Source organism: Lucilia sericata, unplaced genomic scaffold (genome assembly GCF_015586225.1).
Source record: "Lucilia sericata isolate MDLA Ls3-8-SP2 unplaced genomic scaffold, ASM1558622v1 Contig000179F_arrow, whole genome shotgun sequence".
Lineage (NCBI taxonomy): Eukaryota > Metazoa > Arthropoda > Insecta > Diptera > Calliphoridae > Lucilia > Lucilia sericata.
In genome coordinates this window covers 28,195-53,990 of record NW_023994207.1, presented here as the reverse complement: position 1 = coordinate 53,990, position 25,796 = coordinate 28,195, and the positions used below count along the sequence as shown (strand labels likewise).

Sequence of the window (25,796 nt, the reverse complement as noted above, 5' to 3'; positions counted from 1 at the left end):
ACGTTATACACATACTTACATCAGACATACTCGATCCAACATTTTCCGAAGTTGTCAAATATTGATCCCAAATCAAGGATCGTGAAGCATTAGAGCTAACATCGTTATGTATATCTATATCTACTTTGGAAGCCTGAAAGTCGAGATATATTTCTTTTCGACTTCCAATCTAGTTTCTAGGCGAAAGTCTGCGTAAAATGAGCTAAATATTTTCCGATGGTCAAAGGCAATAACTGCCGATAAAGTTAAGTCTAAGACTGTAATAAATCTATAACCGACCGAGAAATAGAATCCCACTCTACCAAATGGAATAATGGAAATATCTTATGGAGTCACTCAGGCGAGAGGAGTTTCCTTAGTTGAAGCAATAACATCGTTTCGGAACATTGATTGTATAATTTTATGGAATTACGTCGAGTAGACAGAGTTTTTAAATCATAGAACGATAATTGCTTCTTGAAGGCGATTATCTCAAAAGTCAAAAAATGCATCCAAATAAGCACACAACAGCCTTAATAGCGGCCATTGAGGTATGATGCGTTATCTTTTTCAACCTAACCTTACTTGGTGTTAGAAAAAAGGTTTCTTTCTTTCCTAGGATGAATTGCTGATATCTAAGACCACAGTGTCCCGTGAGTAATCTCGTTAGTATTCTAAGATCACTTTTGTTGAGCGATAACAGCTTTTAGGATTTACTCCATGATAGAGTAATTCTTCGCTTTGTCTGTTTAAGCCCTGTTGTAGCTTCGCAGTGGCGAGCAAATTCCAAATCGACCCAACTTTCGCATCTTTCTCTAGCGTATCATTTTGGGATAACAAGGAATCGCTCGGAATGGTTTGCTAGACAGACCGCCTGTTCGTTGCTAGAGTGACCTTCATGGGCAGGTATCCAGCATAATGTTCATTTATTGCATCTACCCAGTCCATTACAACACCTGGTCTATCTTCATACGAAAATAAGCTGCTTGGCTATCTGACATTATATAGATCATGCTCCTCACGCACTCCCTAGCACAGATGAAGATGGCGTAGATTTGCCTAAAAGATTGAGGGATATATTCCAATGGAAATTGCCTTCTGGAAGTAAGGTTTTTGTTTGAACCAATCAATGTTTGACTGATCCATAAGTTCCTGTCAGGTATCATAACCGCGAATGAAGGTCAAAAACCAACAGAGAGAGAAGAGGTAGTGGAAGGAAAGTCTTTACGGCCAAACAAGAATTTTACGGTACACTTCCTAATCGGTCACAAATGTATTACTTAAACGGAGCGTATTCAGAGCATGTTTCGAATTGTGTTGTTATATTCCCAGAGCATCTGATTCTATAACATTTACAACACACATATTTAGACGAAGCAATATGAATTATCCTGCGTTTTATGTGTTAAACGCAACATTGAGTCTTGGGAGTATAAATAAAAATCAACACTTTTTCCTAGAACCTATTCATATTTTGCTTCATTGGCTCAATTTTACATGTTGAATGACCAAGAAAATAACATGTTTTCTACAACTGAGAATATAGGATAGGAAGACTCTGAAAGTCGTTAATTAGGAAACTATAAACATATAAATAAGAGTAAGAACCAAGCATGGCAGTAACCCTGAATCAATGTCGATCAACGACAACCAAACAGTGCGTTATCTATTTCTGGGAGCGATCGAGAGAAATTATTACTGTAGCCTAAATCAATTAGTATTGATAAAAGTTTGAAATGTTTAGTGTATATTGAAATGATTTGAGCCACCGCTTTACTTTTGTCAAAATGAGAATCTTTCCGATACAAAAGATGTAAAGTGTCAGATGATAAAATCGATATAACCCTGTAGTAAAAAGTACTAAATATACTGAGAAAACTTGGAAATGTTAAGCATGTCACTTTAACAGCGAAATTATAAGCCTTAAAGTGTGCATCATTAATTTACTGATGCTGTCTGAAGCCTTTTCAGAGGTGGATTGATTAAAATAAAATCCTTTAATGCGATTTAGAAACCGACAGTTGACTGTAAAATGAACACAAAATATTTGCAAAATATCAATTAAAAATTAATTTTATAAGTGATCACAATACTAAACTTTAAAATACTGCTTAATAAAAATTGTTCATTTTGTTGAACTTATAAAATGTATAAGATCTTAAATTAATCCATAAGTAATTAACCACAGACATACTGCTGAAATCAATAACTTCGACTAGAAACTAATAGATTTCAAGATACTTTTGTACTATGTACTTATTTGCAACATTAAATAACAAATTACGAATAAAGTTTTTTCTCTTTCATAATAAACTCCTACTGTCAGTAGCACACAAAATTAAATTCTATTCTTCTTTTCAAACTAATGTTTTTGTTTGAAAAGTACTTAAATGCATTTGATTTAGTATTCTATATATGACAACAGCAGCCACAAAAAATATTCCACCCCATTTATGAATATAGTTGCTGTAGCAATTGAGTATAACAGTTGACTCTCCTAAAGCAGAGTAACAAAAAAATTTTAACAATAATTAGGAAATATCAGTATTTGATAGAGAAAATATTTATTTCAAGTGTTTAAACTGTTTAAATTTGTAGGTATTCAAACTCCCTGTTAAGCAAGGGATTACTGTAGACCTTAAACAGTTCGGGTGGTTTATTTTTCATTCCGTTATTAAAATCATTAACGCAGCAAACAAAATATGAAAAGAATATGAAAACATAAACCCCCAATCAAAACCTAGAGCACAAAATTCCCGCTGTTTTTTAGCGGAACGTGGTATTTCATGGTATGTATTTTGATCTTGTATGTGTTTTTCTTTATTAATTTTACAAGTTCACAGTTGAAAACTTTGCACATAAATCATAATGAAAATAGATTATACAGATTTTATAATTGTATAAAAAAACCTTAAAAATAAAACGTAAAATATACAAAAATTAAACATTAAATTCATGAAAAGAAGTCTAAATTATTTTATCGCCCTGATATGTATATGATTATCAAAGAGCCGTATTTTCATAGCCTTAATTTCTGTACGTGAAAATACGGAATAATTACAAACTTGACCTATTTCAATTTTCTCTTTTTTTGTTGTAAGTAGTTCACTGATTGAAAGCTTATCAAACTATTGAAAGACAACAAACTTTCTGAAGAAAAAATATAGTTTTGTTCTAATTTGAAAAAGAAACAACATTACGTGCATGTCATCATATTCAAGTAATTTTCACACATAAAAGTTTCTATAGCTGTGGTTTTGAAATGAGTTTACCATAAGAAGAATATTTAATTTTTTCGCAGTAAATAAATGGTTACACTCAGAAAAAGAAAATAAGTCAAACATGTTATAAATAATTTTTAACGACAACTGCATGATATCTGCATACCTAGAGGCAGTTAAATAATAACTCGATTATAATCGGATATATAACTATGTACATATTTTAACACGACATAATTGAAAGGTATAACATAAAATTCTCATTTAGTTAACAAATATTTGAGGCTTTGTCAAAGCTCATTTTACAGTTGTCTTATTGCCCGCTACTTTAAATTTCCACATTTCTACCCAATTACAAAACACGATCCCGCTTATTACCATCACTTTTTCTCTTGGTGTACTAACCAACAGTTTGCTTCCTTAACTCATTAAAATTTCATATAACAAGAAAATAATTTCAATTTCTTAATCAATCTCAATCAGTTAAAGTGAAAAGTTGATTGTTAATTTTCATGCACGAAAGAGTGAAATGAACAAGAAAGATCAAAAATAAACCTTAAAGGGAAGTAAATTATTTTCATAATGGCAAGGGAGGTCCTGTAATAATGGGGTAATTTGTTAACATTCTACTAATGTAAAGGGAAATGCATTTTTATTGCACCTCTTTAGGTTTTAGCAAAAATAAAAAAATAATCACTATTTTCTTTTTACTTTTGATGACAAAGTTGATAGAGTAATAAGTAGAAATGTAGTTATAAAAGAAAAACTCATATGATGTACATTTGCACAAACACATACATATGTATATAAGAGAGGACCATATAAATACAGCTTGTATTTAGTTAATAGTTCTTTAGCCTTTCACTTTTGTTCAAAAAGCTTTAATAATTCACTCAAATACAGATAAAAATAAGTAAGAGATTATAGTCGAATGAGGCCTACCATCTAATACCCTACACCAGTTGTAATAATAAAATGTGATATAGTAGTTTTCATAATAAAGCATTTAAGTTGAATTGTACCTTGCCTCAGATAAACTTTAGTCATTTATTGTTGAATAAATTTGTGGACATTTATTTAAGTCATATTTTGAATATGGGGTTTGTGTAGGGGCTAGTTAGTTAGTTAGTTAGTTAGTTAGTTAGTTAGTTAGTTAGTTAGTTAGTAGTAGTTAGTTAGTTAGTTAGTTAGTTAGTTAGTTAGTAGTTAGTTAGTTAGTTAGTAGTTAGTTAGTTAGTTAGTTAGTTAGTTAGTTAGTTAGTTAGTTAGTTAGTTAGTTAGTTAGTTAGTTAGTTAGTTAGTTAGTTAGTTAGTTAGTTAGTTAGTTAGTAGTTAGTTAGTTAGTAGTTAGTTAGTTAGTTAGTTAGTTAGTTAGTTAGTTAGTTAGTTAGTAGTTAGTTAGTTAGTTAGTTAGTTAGTTAGTTAGTAGTTAGTTAGTTAGTTAGTTAGTAGTTAGTTAGTTAGTTAGTTAGTTAGTTAGTTAGTAGTTAGTTAGTTAGTTAGTTAGTTAGTTAGTTAGTTAGTTAGTTAGTTAGTTAGTTAGTTAGTTAGTTAGTTAGTTAGTTAGTTAGTTAGTTAGTTAGTAGTTAGTTAGTTAGTTAGTTAGTTAGTTAGTTAGTTAGTAGTTAGTTAGTTAGTTAGTTAGTTAGTTAGTTAGTTAGTTAGTTAGTTAGTTAGTTAGTTAGTTAGTTAGTTAGTTAGTTAGTTAGTAGTTAGTTAGTTAGTTAGTTAGTTAGTTAGTTAGTAGTTAGTTAGTTAGTTAGTTAGTTAGTTAGTAGTTAGTTAGTTAGTTAGTTAGTAGTTAGTTAGTAGTTAGTTAGTTAGTTAGTTAGTTAGTTAGTTAGTAGTTAGTTAGTTAGTTAGTTAGTTAGTTAGTTAGTTAGTTAGTTAGTTAGTTAGTTAGTAGTTAGTTAGTTAGTTAGTTAGTTAGTAGTTAGTTAGTTAGTTAGTTAGTTAGTTAGTTAGTTAGTTAGTTAGTTAGTTAGTTAGTAGTTAGTTAGTTAGTTAGTAGTTAGTTAGTTAGTTAGTTAGTTAGTTAGTTAGTTAGTTAGTTAGTTAGTTAGTTAGTTAGTTAGTTAGTTAGTTAGTTAGTTAGTTAGTTAGTTAGTTAGTTAGTTAGTTAGTTAGTTAGTTAGTTAGTTAGTTAGTTAGTTAGTTAGTTAGTTAGTTAGTTAGTTAGTTAGTTAGTTAGTTAGTTAGTTAGTTAGTTAGTTAGTTAGTTAGTTAGTTAGTTAGTTAGTTAGTTAGTTAGTTAGTTAGTTAGTTAGTTAGTTAGTTAGTTAGTTAGTTAGTAGTTAGTTAGTTAGTTAGTTAGTTAGTTAGTTAGTTAGTTAGTTAGTTAGTTAGTTAGTTAGTTAGTTAGTTAGTTAGTTAGTTAGTTAGTTAGTTAGTTAGTTAGTTAGTTAGTTAGTTAGTTAGTTAGTTAGTTAGTTAGTTAGTTAGTTAGTTAGTTAGTTAGTAGTTAGTTAGTTAGTTAGTTAGTTAGTTAGTTAGTTAGTTAGTTAGTTAGTTAGTTAGTTAGTTAGTTAGTTAGTTAGTTAGTTAGTTAGTTAGTTAGTTAGTTAGTTAGTTAGTTAGTTAGTTAGTTAGTTAGTTAGTTAGTTAGTTAGTTAGTTAGTTAGTTAGTTAGTTAGTTAGTTAGTTAGTTAGTTAGTTAGTTAGTTAGTTAGTTAGTTAGTTAGTTAGTTAGTTAGTTAGTTAGTTAGTTAGTTAGTTAGTTAGTTAGTTAGTTAGTTAGTTAGTTAGTTAGTTAGTTAGTTAGTTAGTTAGTTAGTTAGTTAGTTAGTTAGTTAGTAGTTAGTTAGTTAGTTAGTTAGTTAGTTAGTTATAACTATATAACTATATTTAGGTTCCGAACGAAAAATGGTAGAGGGTTGAAATTTTCCACAAATATTCTCCATAGGTAGGTTTGATTCGTATTTAAAATGGCAAAAATCATATTAAACGTATTCATAACTGGTGTAGACTATGTACTTGTTTAAAATAAAAACCTCATATGGAAAAAGTGCTTAATACAATAAGACATTGTAACTTTATGAATTGCTACAACAACAAAGCCATGATTCATGAAAATTTCATTCAAAAATTGCATATTTTCAAACATACCGTCATAAGTGTTCTAACAAACTTTCCCTTTAACTAAACAAAAGAAATAATTTTACCCCTAATCCACCATTAAAATAAAAATAATATTTAGATTATGGTGACAAAAGAAAAACTTGTATTTATAAAACAACAACAACAACTAAACTTAAGTAACACTAGACATAAATGCTTCAAAGACACGTAAACTTTATATTCATTCACTTAAAAAATGAGGCAACTTGGTGGTTGTTGTACGTGAAACTCCAAAAGGTGCTAACTGTGAAAGGACTCTAGTGTGCTTGAGTGTTGGTATGCGTGTAAAAGTGGGGGAATTGTATCGGTATGTTGGTATTAGTAAATGTTAGTACTAATTTAGCTTAAGCTAAACAAAAATACCTGTCTGTTCCTATTTATATGTATGAAAGTACCTCCCCACGAATACATAGAGAACTTTAATAAACTACGAGTTGTGCGAGAGAGTAAATAGAGGTACAATGCAATATACAGTTGAGGCATAACAAAGGAACAATGAGGTATAAGAAGTACTATGAATGGATTAGGCATAAGAACTTTAATGATTGAAAATGTACACACAACTAACCAGAAATATTTGACTAGAACTGGACTTACACTATATCAGGACTAAGTTAGATCTGAACTAAAAGGTACTAGAAGAGAATTAAAATTTAACTAGGTCAGAACAAAACTCGACCTGAACTAAGCTAGAACTGACTAATATTGTATTTGAAATGAACTAGAAACTGAACTAGAACTGAACTAGAACTGAACTAGAACTGAACTAGAACTGAACTAGAACTGAACTAGAACTGAACTAGAACTGAACTAGAACTGAACTAGAACTGAACTAGAACTGAACTAGAACTGAACTAGAACTGAACTAGAACTAAACTAGAACTGAACTAGAACTGAACTAGAACTGAACTAGAACTGAACTAGAACTGAACTAGAACTGAACTAGAACTGAACTAGAACTGAACTAGAACTGAACTAGAACTGAACTAGAACTGAACTAGAACTGAACTAGAACTGAACTAGAACTGAACTAGAACTGAACTAGAACTGAACTAGAACTGAACTAGAACTGAACTAAGAACTGAACTAGAACTGAACTGAACTAGAACTGAACTAGAACTGAACTAGAACTGAACTAGAACTGAACTAGAACTGAACTAGAACTGAACTAGAACTGAACTAGAACTGAACTAGAACTGATCTAGAACTGAACTAGAACTGAACTAGAACTGAACTAGAACTGAACTAGAACTGAACTAGAACTGAACTAGAACTAGAACTGAACTAGAACTGAACTAGAACTGAACTAGAACTGAACTAGAACTGAACTAGAACTGAACTAGAACTGAACTAGAACTGAACTAGAACTGAACTAGAACTGAAATAGAACTGAACTAGAACTGAACTAGAACTGAACTAGAACTGAACTAGAACTGAACTAGAACTGAACTAGAACTGAACTAGAACTGAACTAGAACTGAACTAGAACTGAACTAAAACTGAATAAGAAGTAAATTAAACTAAAATCGAATTATAATACGATTTTAATACAAGTTTATTATTCATTCTACTAACTGAACACCTGACTGTACTTCACACTAAATGTAAAAAGCCTAGTATAAACAGAGTGGCACTAGTTTTGTTTTAGACAGACTTTATAACTAAATAATAACTCGATCATGACACCAAATACAACAACAGAAAAATTTAGGGTGGCCGACAAGCACATGGGGTGGGGGTTAATAGTTGTTGGGTTTTTTGTACATAAAATGTACATTTGAATATTGACCACATTTGTAAGGATTATTTAACCAAACGTATTTAGTAGAGACTTTGAGGTGAACGTGTTAAGTTTAAAAGCGGCATATAAACGAGTATAATTACGAGAAAGATTTGAAATTTGAAAAATAAAAGAAAACAATAGAAACATTTAATAATTAGAAAAATTTTAAAAAAGTGGGATATTTAAAAAAGGATAAATAAATTAAAAAGTGAGTTAAATGTTAAAAAAGGGATTAGTAAAGATTAATATAATAAATACAAGATATTATTTATATGGCAATACTTTACGTAACAATTTTATAGAATTATGGTCAATATAAATTTGATATAAATATTGACCATAATTCTATATAATTGTTAATGCAAATTTATTTTCAATAGTGGTGTTTTTTTAATTACAGTTACTGAATGGTAAGGTAGTGTTTCTGCACATTGTTTTACTATTTGGTTAAATTCCGTATTTAATTGATCCACTTGTAACACCCCAACCAACCAACCAACCACAAACCAAAGTTCGTGTATATAGTGTTGGTATAATATTTATTTTTCATTTATCTACAATAACCAAAAAGTAATATAAACTTTATTATTACACTTGTAACTTCATAATCTACATTGGAAGGACAGTGTTTTAAATATTCTAAAAGTGTTTAAATGAAATTGATTATACTACTTTATTTTGGCCAATTCTTTATAATAAAATTAACTCATTACATTTTTATACGATTTTCTAGTTAATACAGGGCATACTAAAGTCGCCCTGACCGAGAAATAACAACATTTGATGTTTTAAATAAATACACGACATAGTTGGGTTTTTTTCAACCGTAACTCCGATTGCCAACAATAACAGTAGGAAAAAAGTTAAAGAAACCCCGTTTGTAGTTATTTATGCCAACTGTTTATTTGCATAATTTAAAGTTATTTTATACCCATGCAATAATAAAACAGTAAAAAATTCAACAGAAAATGTTTTCCTGTTAAAGGATATAGTAGATATGCAGTTTGTTGTAGTTGGTAGTACAGCGAACAACACAAGTTGAAAGTTGGAAACACAAAAGAACAAAAACATGCAAAAACTATTTGTTGTATAAAAACAAAATCAAAAGCTGAGGATTAAAGAAAGAACTAGTCCGGAAATAGCTTTTGTATCGATTGACCATCTAAATTTAGAGAATTTATAGAGTCATTTATTTAGGTCTTGAATTTGCGGTAATATTTTTTATAATTTATTACGTAAATACTGAAAGCAAAAAATTACAATTTATGACAATTTTGGTAATTGGTGGCACATTTTTATGACATGGAGAAACGCCTCTATTTCCTTTAAAAGTTAAATAAAATTTCCTAACGAAAGATGTAATTATATACTTGTAAATCACTCATAGCATTTAAAAAAAAGTTAAAGATTAATTTAACACAGAATTTTTCGTGTAAGAGGTAAATATATTATGAAAATCACACGTGATTTAAAATAAAAACGATACAAATCGGGATTAAGAACGAGTTATTAACTAAACTAGAAACAGAATAGAACAGAACTAGAACAGAACTAGAACAGAACTAGAACAGAACTAGAACAGAAACTAGAACAGAACTAGAACAGAACTAGAACAGAACTAGAACAGAACTAGAACAGAACTAGAACAGAACTAGAACAGAACTAGAACAGAACTAGAACAGAACTAGAACAGAACTAGAACTAGAACAGAACTAGAACAGAACTAGAACAGAACTAGAACAGAACTAGAACAGAACTAGAAAAACTAGAACAGAACTAGAACAGAACTAGAACAGAACTAGAACAGAACTAGAACAGAACTAGAACAGAACTAGAACAGAACTAGAACAGAACTGAACAGAACCAGAACAGAACTAGAACAGAACTAGAACAGAACTAGAACACTAGAACGAACTAGAAAACTAGAACAGAACTAGAACAGAACTAGAACAGAACTAGAACAGAACTAGAACAGAACTAGAACAGAACTAGAACAGAACTAGAACAGAACTAGAACAGAACTAGAACAGAACTAGAACAGAACTAGAACAGAACTAGAACAGAACTAGAACAGAACTAGAACAGAACTAGAACAGAACTAGAACAGACTAGAACAGAACTAGAACAGAACTAGAACAGAACTAGAACAGAACTAGAAAGACAGAACTAGAACAGAACTAGAACAGAACTAGAACAGAACTAGAACAGAACTAGAACAGAACTAGAACAGACTAGAACAGAACTAGAACAGAACTAGAACAGAACTAGAACAGAACTAGAACAGAACTAGAACAGAACTAGAACAGAACTAGAACAGAACGAACAGAACTAGAACAGAACTAGAACAGAACTAGAACAGAACTAGAACAGAACTAGAACAGAACTAGAACAGAACTAGAACAGAACTAGAACAGAACTAGAACAGAACTAACAGAACTAGAACAGAACTAGAACAGAACTAGAACAGACTAGAACAGAACTAGAGACTAGAACAGAACTAGAACAGAACTAACAGAACTAGAACAGACTAGAACAGAACTAGAACAGAACTAGAACAACTAGAACAGAACTAGAACAGAACTAGAACAGAACTAGAACAGAACTAGAACAGACTAGAACAGAACTAGAACAGAACTAGAACAGAACTAGAACAGAACTAGAACAACTAGAACAGAACTAGAACAGAACTAGAACAGAACTAGAACAGAACTAGAAAACAGAACTAGAAAAACAGAACTAGAACAGAACTAGAACAGAACTAGAACAGAACTAGAACAGAACTAGAACAGAACTAGAACAGAACTAGAACAGAACTAGAACAGAACTAGAACAGAACTAGAACAGAACTAGAACAGAACTAGAACAGAACTAGAACAGAACTAGAACAGAACTAGAACAGAACTAGAACAGAACTAGAACGAACTAGAACAGAACTAGAACAGAACTAGAACAGAACTAGAACAGAACTAGAACAGAACTAGAACAGAACTAGAACAGAACTAGAACAGAACTAGAACAGAACTAGAACAGAACTAGAACAGAACTAGAACAGAACTAGAACAAACTAGAACAGAACTAGAACAGAACTAGAACAGAAACTAGAAGAACTAGAACAAGAACTAGAACAGAACTAGAACAGAACTAGAACAGAACTAGAACAGGAACTAGAACAGAACTAGAACAGAACTAGAACAGAACTAGAACAGAACTAGAACAGAAATAGAACAGAACTAGAACAGAAAACTAGAACATAACTAGAACAGAACTAGAACAGAACTAGAACAGAATAGAACAGAACTAGAACAGAACTAGAACAGAACTAGAAACAGAACTAGAACAGAACTAGAAACAGAACTAGAACAGAACTAGAACAGAACTAGAACAGAACTAGAACAGAACTAGAACAGAACTAGAACAGAAACTAGAAACAGAACTAGAACAGAACTAGAACAGAACTAGAAACAGAACTAGAACAGAACTAGAACATAACTAGAACAGAACTAGAATCAGAACTAGAACAGAACTAGAACAGAACTAGAACAGAACTAGAACAGAACTAGAACAGAACTAGAACAGAAACTAGAACAGAACTAGAACAGAACTAGAACAGAACTAGAACAGAACTAGAACAGAACTAGAACAGAACTAGTAACAGAACTAGAACAGAACTAGAACAGAACTAGAACAGAACTAGAACAGAACTAGAACAGAACTAGAACAGAACTAGAACAGAACTAGAACAGAACTAGAACAGAACTAGAACAGAACTAGAACAGAACTAGAACAGAACTAGAACAGAACTAAGAACAGAACTAGAACAGAACTAGAACAGAACTAGAACAGAACTAGACAGAACTAGAACAGAACTAGAACAGAACTAGAACAGAACTAGAACAGAACTAGAACAGAACTAGAACAGAACTAGAACAGAACTAGAACAGAACTAGAACAGAACTAGAACAGAACTAGAACAGAACTAGAACAGAACTAGAACAGAACTAGAACAGAACTAGAACAGAACTAGAACAGAACTAGAACAGAACTAGAACAGAACTAGAACAGAACTAGAACAGAACTAGAACAGAACTAGAACAGAACTAGAACAGAACTAGAACAGAACTAGAACAGAACTAGAACAGAACTAGAACAGAACTAGAACAGAACTAGAACAGAACTAGAACAGAACTAGAACAGAACTAGAACAGAACTAGAACAGAACTAGAACAGAACTAGAACAGAACTAGAACAGAACTAGAACAGAACTAGAACAGAACTAGAACAGAACTAGAACAGAACTAGAACAGAACTAGAACAGAACTAGAAACAGAACTAGAACAGAACTAGAACAGAACTAGAACAGAACTAGAACAGAACTAGAACAGAACTAGAACAGAACTAGAACAGAACTAGAAACAGAACTAGAACAGAACTAGAACAGAACTAGAACAGAACTAGACAGAACTAGAACGAACTAGAACAGAAACTAGAACAGAACTAGAACAGAACTAGAACAGAACTAGAACAGAACTCGAACAGAACTAGAACAGAAACTAGAACAGAACTAGAACAGAACTAGAACAGAACTAGAACAGAACTAGAACAGAACTAGAACAGAACTAGAACAGAACTAGAACAGAACTAGAACAGAACTAGAACAGAACTAGAACAGAAACTAGACAACCCAGAAACTGAACAGAACTAGAACAGAAACTAGAACAGAACTAGAAACAGAACTAGAAAGAACTAGAACAGAACTAAACAGAACACTAGAACAGAACTAGAACAGAACTAGAACAGAACTAGAACAGAACTAGAACAGAACTAGAACAGAACTAGAACAGAACTAGAACAGAACTAGAACAGAACTAGAACAGAACTAGAACAGAACTAGAACAGAACTAGAACAGAACTAGAACAGAACTAGAACAGAACTAGAACAGAACTAGAACAGAACTAGAACAGAACTAGAACAGAACTAGAACAGAACTAGAACAGAACTAGAACAGAACTAGAACAGAACTACAACAGAACTAGAACAGAACTAGAACAGAACTAGAACAGAACTACAACAGAACTAGAACAGAACTAGAACAGAACTAGAACAGAACTAGAACAGAGCTAGAACAGAACTAGAACAGAACTAGAACAGAACTAGAACAGAACTAGAACAGAACTAGAACAGAACTAGAACAGAACTGAACAGAACAGAACAGAACAGAACAGAACTAGAACAAAGACTAGAACAGAACTAGAACAGAACTAGAACAATACTAGAACAGAACTAGAACAGAACTAGAACAGAACTAGAACAGAACTAGAACAGAAACTAGAACAGAACTAGAACAGAACTAGAACAGAAACTAGAAAGAACTAGAACAGAACTAGAACAGAAACTAGAACAGAACTAGAACAGAACTAGAACAGACTAGAACAGAACTAGAACAGAACTAGAACAGAACTAGAACAGAACTAGAACAGAAACAGAACTAGAACAGAACTAGAACAGAACTAGAACAGAACTAGAACAGAACTAGAACAGAACTAGAAACAGAACTAGAACCGAACTAGAAACAGAACTAGAAACAGAACTAGAACAGAACTAGAAACAGAACTAGAAACAGAACTAGAACAGAAACTAGAACAGAACTAGAACAGAACTAGAACAGAACTAGAACAGACTAGAACAGAACTAGAACGAACTAGAACATAACTAGAACAGAACTAGAACAGAACTAGAACAGAACTAGAACAGAACTAGAACAGAAACTAGAACAAAACTAGAACAGAACTAGAACAGAACTAGAACATAAACTAGAACAGAACTAGAACAGAACTAGAACAGAACTAGAACAGAACTAGAACAGAACTAGAACAGAACTAGAACAGAACTAGAACAGAACTAGAACAGAACTAGAACAGAACTAGAACAGAACTAGAACAGAACTAGAACAGAAAAACTAGAACAGAACTAGAACAAAACTAGAACAGAACTAGAACAAAACTAGAACAGAACTAGAACAGAACTAGAACAGAACTAGAACAGAACTAGAACTAGAACAGAACTAGAACAGAACTAGAACAGAACTAGAACAAAACTAGAACAGAACTAAAACAGAACTAGAAAATAACTAGAATCAAGAACTGAACTAGATCTGAATACAGAATCCAAGCATTATGTAAATTTTTTATGTAGGTTAAACCAACCAAAATCGAAGTTTTAATCTTTTATATCTGCAAAACTAATCGAACTATAGTCTCCTACTTTTTGATATTTCATGTAGTTTTGTAGGAAATGGCTTCATAGCATAAACGAAAAAAGTTGATTTTGCACGAGACTTTGTAACTGCTTAGATAAGATATTCTAAAGTTGACACTGTCATTCTTATTTCCTTTAAAAATCCTCTCATTAATGACCAATATTTATTTATCGGATGTAATAATGGTTATTTTGAGGGATTATTTTCCAAAGCCGAATTTTTTATTCGTTTTAAATTTTTCCTTTCAAAGATCATTTAATTGTGTCTCTGTAATAATGACAAACGAATAGGTCTGGAGAAGATAACGGGCTAGTAGTGTGAATTCATACAAATGGTAACATCCGATTTTTAAAGCATTCTTCTCCATGAATTTCGCTATTGATTTTACCACAAAAAAAATTTTTGATTTATAAATCCAAAAACATATTGCTGGCTTAACAAGGTCCTTTTTTGGAAATTAGGTCTTTATTTCTATTTACAATAATGTGGACAAATGCTACATAATATTTTTGATCATTTTATCTACCATGGAATATGATAATTTAACGTTTTTAGGTATTAAACGTATAGAAGCATCTTAAAACCAAATTAACAATTAAAAATCTATTTATTGGAATAAAAAAGGCTATATGTTATTCAAATTCAAAATTTTATTTTGATTGGACAATTAGTTTTGTAGATATCAACGATTAAAAATTGTTCGATTTTGGTGGGTTCAACCTTTAAATACGAATTTTCTGAATCAATTACAATATAATGGTGATTGCATGCTGAAAAAATAAAAAATACCACAATAAAAATGTTCTTAACAAATATATTTTGAATAATAAAACATTTTAACAAGTATATTTAACAAATAGTCAACAAAAAATTAACACTATTTAAAAGTGCTATTTACTTCAACGTAACTCATAATTTTGGGCAAGGGAGAAATCCGTAAAATTGGGTTATAAATAAATATTTCATTATGTACCCGTCATAAGAAAATAATACAATTAGATGAATAAAATAACTGTAATAAAAAAGATTTGCGTTTAATACGCTTAATGTCATGTAAACATACATTTGAGAAAAATATCACTTTTAGGCCAGGGTCAAAATTTCACAAAAATATTTAATTAGAACTAAAATAACCATAATAAAAACGCAACGAAACTTTAAGGAAATTAATGTTAAAACCCTTAAATTAAAACGTGTTATTTATATACAAACCAAAACAACAACAACATGATTATAAATCAAACATCTCGTGATTTTTTCAAATTTAAATCTAATTGAAGGTTATCAAGGTCAAGATTTTGCCAAGAGTTCCTTCAAATCGGTGATAACTACAGCAATACGAATTAAAGTTGTCGTGACTCATACTTAATGTTGGTCAATGGTAAATATTTGAATTTCGTTATTTTCAAAAAACAAATTTACAAGGACTACAGCTGAATTGATTAATTAATAAATCTTATATGTATATACAATACAAATGTAGTCAATTTTTTATAGAATTGCTGGTCTATGGTTGTTGGTTACTGGTTAGTAAACAACCCAAGAAAAGTAATAAATGGAAAAAATATTACGATATAAAAAGACCATTGAACTAACTAAACGTGCAGTCAAGTCACACATAGACTGACTATACGACACACTTTTCATACATTTGCATGCGAAAAAAAACGGAAAAACAACAACGAAAATATTGTATTTATTTGGTTGTTTACTTTTTTTCGTCCTTTGCATTATTAACCAACAGCAATAACAGCAATAACAATATTTATTAGACCCTTTTAAGCAATTTTACTTATAAACATTGAAAAATGAAATTTTAATCACCGATTACAATCGGACAAATATTACTGTCGTTGCTGTTGTGGGACTGGTAGTATATACATATGCATGTATGTATATTGCTTGCAACAGCTTGTTGCCAAATGTTGCATGTTTAAGGGAGCATATAAAATGTTTAGGTGAAAAATTTATACACATGACGACGTAACAGTTTTTATGTGTAAATCATGTGTTGCAACGGAAACAGGTGAGGTGTTCGTAGTACTATTCGCTATTCAAATCTATGAAATTTTTTTATAAAATAAGATCGATCGATAAGCATAATTTTGCATATATTTATAACATTAAATGGGTGTAGAATTTTTCATAAAACAAAGCTGACCAGGAATCCACATTGCTTTCTAACTGAGGCTTTCTTTGTCCCGTTTGGGCTTTATTTGTTACTGGTGGACATTTTCCGTTAAGGGCGATTTCCTTTTTTTATATACTGGACATTTAGGATCAATGAAGTATATTTGTGGAAAAATTCAAACCCTAAGATCTTTTGCTTTAGGTCTTAGGTTTTTTGGTTTTGAATATCGCAGATTTTGTTACAGTTTTTAGCCCCTACTTAGATTCTATCGTTCTTTCAGACAGCTAAAAATACAGCTAAATTGACTGTATGGTAGACAGAAAACTGTTATAGTCAGCATAATCTAAATCCTCAAGGTGACTGACCATTGCATAGGGCGACGTTTATAAAGTATTACCAAGAACCTAGTCCATGATCAGCAAAACAAGAGACATTCCTGCTTTAAAACAGTCTGTGAAAGAAATTACTCTGAAACTCTACATTGGAAATCATCGTATTGCAATTTTATGAAGTTGGCTATTAATATATCCCATATTATGCATCGTAATATACACTTAATGGAGATTTTGTAGAAAAATACACTATTGACTGAGAGATCATCTGATCTTTACAAGTTTCTGCTATATACTTTAAAGCTTGACCTCAAGAACGATCGCAATATATTTAGCTTTGTCGAAATGATAAATATCTGCGAGTTTCAAAATAATACATCGGAACATAGGCCTCGAACTTTGAACATATGGACTAGAAAACCAATAATATCATCTTTATGTTAATATACTTAATCATTCCATTAAGACATGAATAGCGCTTCCAGAAATGAATTTAGGAACGCTCTGCGGACACAACAGCAGAATAGATGTCGTACAAACTGCATATTTCCAATGTATATTTTAAATCAGCAACCACCTACTACTAAATTTTAATGTGTCACCCAGAACGTTCTATAACAGATATTTGATTTTTCATAGAATTCAATTAATCACAAAAATACGCAATTAATTTACTGAACAGGTTTTTAATAAATACTTCAATTATTTTCAAATCATGTTATTTTGAGTATAGAAAATATTGCATTTAGTGCATTTTGTGAATTTGTGCATATGTACTTACATATATATCAACGTATTTAACTATTTAAACGACAAAAAAAACCCGTAGAGCATACAACAAAAAAAAAACAACGACAATTATTTTACATTTCAGCCCCAAAACACACAAGTTAAAATAAATATTCCCATTTTGAATTGACAAATAAATCGATTACTAACGATAACTTTCAATGAGTTATAACAACCTGGGGGTTGGTTCTTCAAACACAATTAAAACAAAAACCATAAAATATAAAAAATATAAATTCAATATTTACATTCGAACTGTATAATTTTAATAATTTATCATACACACTCATATAAACTCATATACACACATACATGTTTAGTTATAAACTTTTGCATATGAATGTGTGCAGGTGTATAATAAAAGGAAGTGGTTAGAATCCAACTCATTATTATAAATTTTAAATGAAGTACCATCCTATTCGACACTGTAGAATATAGCAAATATATTATTTATGTCGTTATGTGTACTCACTGTAAATAACTAGTTATTAATAAATAACATTATAAATAAAATAGTTTATGGTTTTATTGAAAAATAAAAATGTTGAAAATAGTGATTGCATTTTTTTAACCAAGCGCAGCCGTTGTTGGGCGAAGCCGAATTAGGATTTTTTCAAATGAAATAACTTCCCAAAAATATTAATATTTGCATTAAAATTATTGACCCTTAGACATTTTCTGAATTTTTTGTAGAGACACAAGAATATTTACAATAATTATGAGCTCAAAAGCCTTTTAGGGGGTTTACGGTTGTATGGGGGCTAGATAAAATAATAGACCGATTTAAACCATTTTCGATAGGCTGCGTCCTCAGTGGAAGGGTATGTGCCATCAAATTATCGTGAAAATTGTCATCTGTAGCGTGCGCACAAGGTTTACATGGACAAACGGATGGACGGATATAACTTAATCGACACAGAAAGTGAATCTGAGCTGATTGTATACTTCAAGGTGGATATTATATCAATATTTTTGGGTTTTAGAAACATCAGCACAAACGCATAATAACCTCCCCATTATAGTGGTGTAGGGTATAATTAATGTTCAAAAATATTACCATAATAAATGATTTCAATCGTGTTTCGTGTCAAGTGACCTAACTTTTAAAATCGATTCCGATTTGGATGAAATTTGCACCAAGCCAAATAGTAGGCCAGACAAAAAAAATTTAAATTAAAAAAAAATGGAAACAATGAAGAAATAGCTATCTGAACTCTTTTGGACAATTTTTACTAGGACCAATAGGTGAAAAGTTACGCTCATTTGAATAAAACCCTGTATGACCAAAATGTCCAACTTGGTGCAAATTTCGTCAAAATCGATTTTTTGAATTGGGTCACTTGACATGAAATTGCCCACATATATGTACATCACACTTTCATGCCCCCAGCTATTAGATGTCATTGCAGTTCATAACGATAATTTGACTGTATTCTAAGTGTCCCCTAAATGCCTTCTGGCTTCGCCCTAAATGTCTTCTGGCTGTCGATAAATATGTTAAGACTTATATTTATTCTAATGCAATTTACGCATTCCATTATTGCTCGGACTTCTGTCTGGAAGCTAGTGTTGTGATTAGATTGAATTAGAATTTAAAGCATTTCGTGTAGCAACGGATTCCTAAGGGTATTTGCACTAATGATCTGCCTGACCATGACATTCTATCTGTAATTAGTGCTTCTAAATTACGTATACGTTCCACCTACAGCTAGTCCACCTAAAGTTATGAGCCGATCACCTCATATCTTATATATATTTCAATGGATGGAATATCTAGAAACGTTTCCAGAGCCTTGGTTGACACCAGTTGACACCATATGACACCAGTTATACCCAAACAGCATATTCGCTGAACTTCCTGGGTAGTTTGATATTACACTTTTTGTCCAAAGCAGTCTACCAGATTATTGAAGCATAAGGTAGAATTGGTCTAATTACACTTTTATAAAGCCAATGTGTCATGTCGGACTCAGACCCCATTTCATGCCTACATAGCGCCCAGCACAGATGTGCCTTTTTGATCCTATTCTCTATGTGGTGTCTCCATTTATTTACTTAACTCTGTCTGTCACCGGTATCTTCTTGCCCAGGAAGCAGGGTTCAAAAGCAAAATTTCGCTATGAACATCTTACAATTTGAAGTAGAAATCTTTGACTTCGTGACAAATAGTGTGAAATTAGTGTTGTGGAGATTTTACTGTCTGTTTGAATTATACACTTCAATCGGTCCCATATAATTAGGAATGAACAATAGTGCCAATTAAATTTGGTTTGAAATAACTCCTAGTCCACTTTATAATAAATGACTGAGCTTTCCCACATCCATAAACTATTGCGACAATATTAACGATTTCCATAAGTAAAAATATGTATTCATTCCCCTCTTTCCTACTCCAACAAAACTGAAATTTACAAACAATGACTTCCCGCTGTTACCAAGACTTGAAGGGCAGAGAAACTTCAGGTATGTGTGATTACACTTTTAACCTATTTAAAATTCAACCAATTTACCAATTTTATTCTAACAAATTACAAATAAAATTACACAACTACGTGGCAGCCTAATGTACAAAAATAATTTTCTGTAAATTTAATGATTCAAATCCATTACGAACTGTGAATTTGTGTAAATGGAGGAATCATCGTCGTAGTCATGAAATAGATGATGGTTAGATGGTCTATTTAAAATTTATTTTTTATACAAACAAACCCGCCAATAAACTAAGTTAATGACTTGTTAGTGTTTTTAGTTGGGGCTTGGTTAAAGGTAATTGACAAATAAATTGATAAATTCATTAAAAAAAAGTCTTATTATTCATATGAGACGGACTAAAAGTAAAACGAGAGTAATGGGTCAGTTAAATAAAACTAGAAAGGAAAAAACTCATAAACACGTTTTTGTCATTTAGTTCTTTTAGAAGTTATTTTTTTCAACTTTTTTTGTTGAATTACCTTGAAGACAAAATGGAATGTCCTTTTTGTTCATTACAGTTTTTACGCGACGCCATTTAATCGTTGTTTATAAAACTCAACTCAACAGCTCCACTGCATATTACTCGTAAATTCACTCCGCAAAAGACAATGGCCCAAAGCGGAAGTTGGTCTAGTGGCAGCGGTAGTGGCTCGTCAACAGCTCAGAGTAGAGGATTGTCAACAGCTCCACCCCAAGAGGAACGTCTTTTGGTAAGTTATTTTAGACAATCAATTAATTAATTTATTTTTTTTTATTGATAGAAATCAATTTTATTTTGAATGTTTTGACTTTCGTTGTTTTTCACTATAATTGTTTACCTCTTGTCTAGGTGGCTGTTCGCGTTCGTCCTTCATTTGAGAATAGTGAACGTTGTATTGAAGTGGTTTCTTCAAAATCTCTTTTATTTGATGATGGTGGTCGGGGTAAAGCACGAAAATATTCGTATGATAATGTCTTCAAGGAGTCAGATACTCAGGTAAAATGTTAATTAAGTTTAATTACAATTTTTTCGGAATAAATTTAAGTTTTAATGAACGCGTGTAGTTTTATAAACTTAACGAATTCATAGCTAATTGTGGTAATCGATGCACAGTGGTGAAGAAAAAAACTTGAGGGAAATAATTCAGTGACTTCTAAACAGTTAGTACGATTTGAATGAAATTTCATATTCACAAAGAGAAAGTATTTTTAAGTTTAAGTTTCGAATTTGGTTTTGAATTCGGGGTTTTTTAACCCACATTTTAAATATGTCTTGCAGCAAATGAGCGATATATAGAATCTCCACTCGAGCACTATAAAAAATATGTGTTTTTTGATACCAGAACACAAACGAAGTAATAGTCCCACTTTGGGGACTCCTGGCAGTGCCCCTGGTCGACCTATGAGGTTCAAATTCAAAACATAAACTCAAAAGCAGGCTTATAGTTCATTATTAAAATTCTCATTTAGGGATAGTATTGCACCGCCTGCAGTCTGAAAGTATATGCTCAGAGGTCTCAACTAACAACCTAGTCACAATATTACTAAGAATTTATTAAGTACACAATGTTAAGTATATAATCACGTTCGTATTCTAAAGTTTTTTCTATACCACTGTGCGAAGTCCATTTATCTTATCAGAACCATTTTCCAACTCAAAAGATATTGTCGATTAAAATGATTCTGGTGCGATAAATGGGATTCGAACAGTGGTATAGAAAATTATAACAGCTAGTCCGATTTGAATGAAATTTTTCGTGCACAAAGAGGAAGTGTTTTAGAGTTCAAATTTTGAATTTGGACTTCAGAAATTCCAAAAGATATAATCGCTTAAAAATGTTCACTTTAGAATACTAACATGATTATATACTGGACATTGTGTACTTAATACAATCTTAGTAATGTTGTGACGAGGATGTAGGTTGAGACCCCTGAGCGTTTACTCTCAAACTATCCATCCTTAAAGTCTCGAACGAGGTTCCTTTGAGGTGCCCTACTAGACCTAAATGAGAATTTGGATGATGAACTATTGACCTGTAGATAAGTTCCAAAACGGGGGTTTTTAAACTTTAAGGAAAAACATTTCAGAGAAGAAACCAGATATGAATATTTAATAAATTCGAGTTGGTTTAGTTTACATTGCAAAAATAATTATATGTAAGGAATTAAAATAAAAAGTTGACCAAATTTTAACGACAATTTGATTTTACCGAATTTCTACTAAAAAAAAAATTTTATTTAACTAATAACTTTAGGAAACTGTTTACAAAACCACCACAGCACCTTTGGTCAAAGAAGTTATTAAAGGTTATAATGCTGCGGTGTTCGCTTATGGAGCCACAGGTTCCGGAAAAACTCACACAATGTTGGGGCCTTCACGCAAGAAAGGTTCATCGGCGGAAATTGATGCCACCGGCAGCGATTGTGGTTTAATGGTACGTGCAATAGAGGAAATATTTCAACATGTGGAAATGGCAGAAGATCCCAATTCTTGTAAGGTATGAGATTAAAAAAAAAACATTAATGAATGCAAATGTTAATAGCTCTCTTTTGAATATGTGAATAATAGGTTTCTATATCATATTTGGAAATATACAATGAATTAATACGAGATCTCTTAAGTCCGGGTGGTCCCTTGGAATTGAGAGAAGATAATCGTGGACAACGTATTACCGTAGCTGGCCTTTCTGAAATTACTACCTCTAGTCGTAAAGAAGTAGTTTCTTTATTGATGAAAGGCAATAAGGCACGCACCATGGAACCGACAGCTGCTAATCAAACCTCATCCCGAAGTCATGCTCTCTTAAGTATTTCGGTGCAAACAAAGACTCCTTTGGGTCTTAAACAAGGCCGACTATTTCTAACTGATTTAGCTGGTTCTGAAAGAGCCAAGAAGACTAAAAATCGTGGTAAACGTTTGCAGGAAGGTGCTCATATTAACCGTTCACTATTGGCTTTAGGCAATTGTATAAATGCTTTGTCGGGTGGTGCACGTTATGTCAACTATCGTGATTCGAAATTAACACGTTTGCTCAAAGAAGCTTTAAGTGGTAAATGTAAGACTGTTATGATTGCTCATGTTGCGCCAGAAAGTAAACATCGGGATGAAACGAAAAACACATTAGTCTATGCCGATAGGGCCAACAGTATAACGACACGTTTACAAAATTCCGTGTATGTAGATGAAATGCAAAATTTCCCCACCAAACATTATCAGCATTTGGTGTCTGAGTTAAGGGAAGAGGTGTCACGTTTACGCACTAAAATGTTAACAGATCGTCCTAGAAGTGGGGCTGCGGCAACAGCAACTGCAGCCCCAGAGGAGCCCGCAAAAGAAGCAGAAAGTGATGAAAAACGTAAAACGGAACTGCGATATTTGCGAGAACAAATTGTTTTAACTTTCAAACAACAAATGAAGTTAAGACGTAAACTATTGGAAGCTGAAAGTCATTTATTGGGTTTGGAATTAGATGCGGAGCGTCAGCATATGATAATATCACACTGGCAGGGACGTATGGGTAAATTATATGATACACCAACTGAAGATGGTGAGTTGAACTAGATATTAAGGCATAAAAGGATGAATAAGATTATATGTTTTTTAGACATTGAATCGGAGGGTACCATTGCCCTGAAAAATGCTTGGGGTGAATTAGCTGCCATTGAAAAAGAAACCAGAAGATATAAAGAAATACGTGAAAGAACAGAACAGGAATTGGAATTATGCCGCCAAAAAGGGGTACAATTGGAAGATGTAAGTTATTGAAATACAATTGAGGGAAATTTTGAATTTTATTTAATTTTTGTAACAGGAGTTACCTGAACGCATAAGCAGCGATGAAGAAAGAGAACTTTTGGCCTTACTATGTAGGGTACATGAACTAGAAGCCGATAAAGTTTCTTTACAAGCGGAAAGATTAGCTAGACAAGCTGAATTGCGTAGAAGAGATTTACAGCTGTTAAGAGCCGAAAGGCAACGAAGGTTATGTGAAGGTAAGAGAGCAGACAGACATATTTATTTAAAAACTTTTCATTAACCAATATCCCATTGTATGTATTTAGACATTATTAGTTCCCAAAGACGTTTAATAGAAGAGGGCAATGTAGAATTACCAGATGAACTACGCGAATTGTATGGTCTTTATCAGCAAGAAATACATGCTGGCACTGTAACCGCCACAGCAGCTTATGAACGCAAACTACCACCCATCTATACAGCTGGGTAAAAATTTAAAATTACATTAATTGAAACAAACAAATATTAATTTATTCAAATAGATCTGATTCCCCATGTTCCAGCTCAAGTTCAGAATGGTCTCCCTCCTCACCTTTACCACCCATTGAAGGTGGCCCAGCGATAGCCGAAATTGCAATAGCAGATAATCCTGATCGTCATATGGGACCGGCAGTACACTCCCGTTTACCCAAATTAGCAGCCACCAATAATACAGGGCCACCGCCCTCTAGAAGAGTTATGAGATTTAACAAATAAATACCACACTTACCCCCGTAGAATTTAGAATAAATATGTTTCCTTACAAGAGCCTAAGGAAAAGTGAAAAAACGTGCTGCAGCTCAGGGAAAATTTGAAAATTGTTGGCATAAAAACTTGTTGATTTGAAAATTGTAAATTCAAAATAAATAATATAATAATATTTATAAATATATTTGGACTATGTATTTGCAACGCACAATAACAGTAAATAAATAAATTTAGAAATTAACAATGTGTCCGTTATTTGTTCTTTACACGATTAAGTTTAAGAAAAAACTGAAGAAATCATTTATTATTAATTAATTTTCAAGTAAACAAAAAACAAAGGAATTTTATTATAAACACAACTAAAATATTTATGCACAATTTTTTTATTCTAAAGGAGATTAATACACCGGACCGATTTTCTCAATATCTTCCCAATATTTGGAAAATGTGTTGCGTTTTACAATTTTAAAGTGCGCGTGGCACCCATAATAATTAATACAACTTGTATATCTAAAAAATATAATCGATATTGTTATAGATTACACAGGCCGGCAAAATTTTAAAAAAGCCGAAACCCTAAGACCGAATTTTCTTCATAACATCTGGGATTTAAGATATCGTGTCCTGCAGTGTGAAAAAACGTTATTTTTTTGAGACTTTATAACAGTACCAAGATTGCTGACCAACACATTTTGTCAACTTTAAAATTACATTTGACATATCTTCATTCTCCTTTGAGATGTCTTCACCTAAAGCTTGAGACAAAAATTGGTTTAAAAATTTGTCGGCCTGTATTATTTGCAGTAATACAAAAGACTTAATCACGTTGAGGTGAGAGAAGAAGTATAAGACATAACTATATATACATATATGCATATGATAAAAGTATCTTATAAATGAAATTCAGGGTTATAGAATTCCGGAAGAAAACTCCTTTTCAGACCATAGTATTCAGAATACCTAAGCCGATAAAATTTTGGAATAAATCAAAATCTAAATGGACAATGTTCGAAACCTTACTAAGAAACCATTTAAAACAAGACAACTTTCAACCAAATGCCTTGTTGAAAATTTGAGTACAGCTGACCTCATCGATGACATGGGCAGGAGATTGGATGATATGGAAGAGACCATTATACTCTGATGTACTCTCATTTTCCACCTAGTATAAGGGTATTATAAATCAATACGCAGAGAAGGGAAGGCTATCAGAGAGATAATCGTTATAACTAGCATGGTCAAGGCCACACAAG

The 25,796-nt window shown here is 32.1% G+C and overlaps 2 protein-coding genes across 2 annotated transcripts in view; one reads left to right on the top strand and one right to left on the bottom strand.

The window, feature by feature from the left end:
* LOC119601622 (SCF E3 ubiquitin ligase complex F-box protein pof2) overlaps positions 1 to 25,796 on the bottom strand; it is a 37,366-nt gene that overhangs the window by 9,765 nt on the left and 1,805 nt on the right. The gene's annotated exons all lie outside the window — the stretch shown is intronic.
* LOC119601621 (kinesin-like protein KIF19) lies at positions 8,167 to 24,740 on the top strand. The gene is made up of 9 exons (XM_037952660.1): positions 8,167 to 8,308; positions 20,600 to 20,791; positions 20,911 to 21,057; positions 22,316 to 22,558; positions 22,630 to 23,608; positions 23,666 to 23,814; positions 23,873 to 24,053; positions 24,123 to 24,282; positions 24,339 to 24,740. The coding sequence occupies exons 2-9, from the start codon at positions 20,690 to 20,692 to the stop codon at positions 24,550 to 24,552; spliced, it is 2,175 nt and encodes a 724-aa protein (XP_037808588.1). The 5' UTR covers positions 8,167 to 8,308; positions 20,600 to 20,689; the 3' UTR covers positions 24,553 to 24,740.

What these genes read in the sequence shown, in the direction of transcription:
- LOC119601621 (XM_037952660.1), top strand. Translation starts at nt 20,690, where the DNA reads ATGGCCCAAAGCGGAAGTTGGTCTAGTGGCAGCGGTAGTGGCTCGTCA. An exon ending in CCCAAGAGGAACGTCTTTTG is followed by an intron (nt 20,792 to 20,910) that starts GTAAGTTATTTT and finishes CCTCTTGTCTAG; the next exon opens with GTGGCTGTTCGCGTTCGTCC. An exon ending in AAGATCCCAATTCTTGTAAG is followed by an intron (nt 22,559 to 22,629) that starts GTATGAGATTAA and finishes TGTGAATAATAG; the next exon opens with GTTTCTATATCATATTTGGA.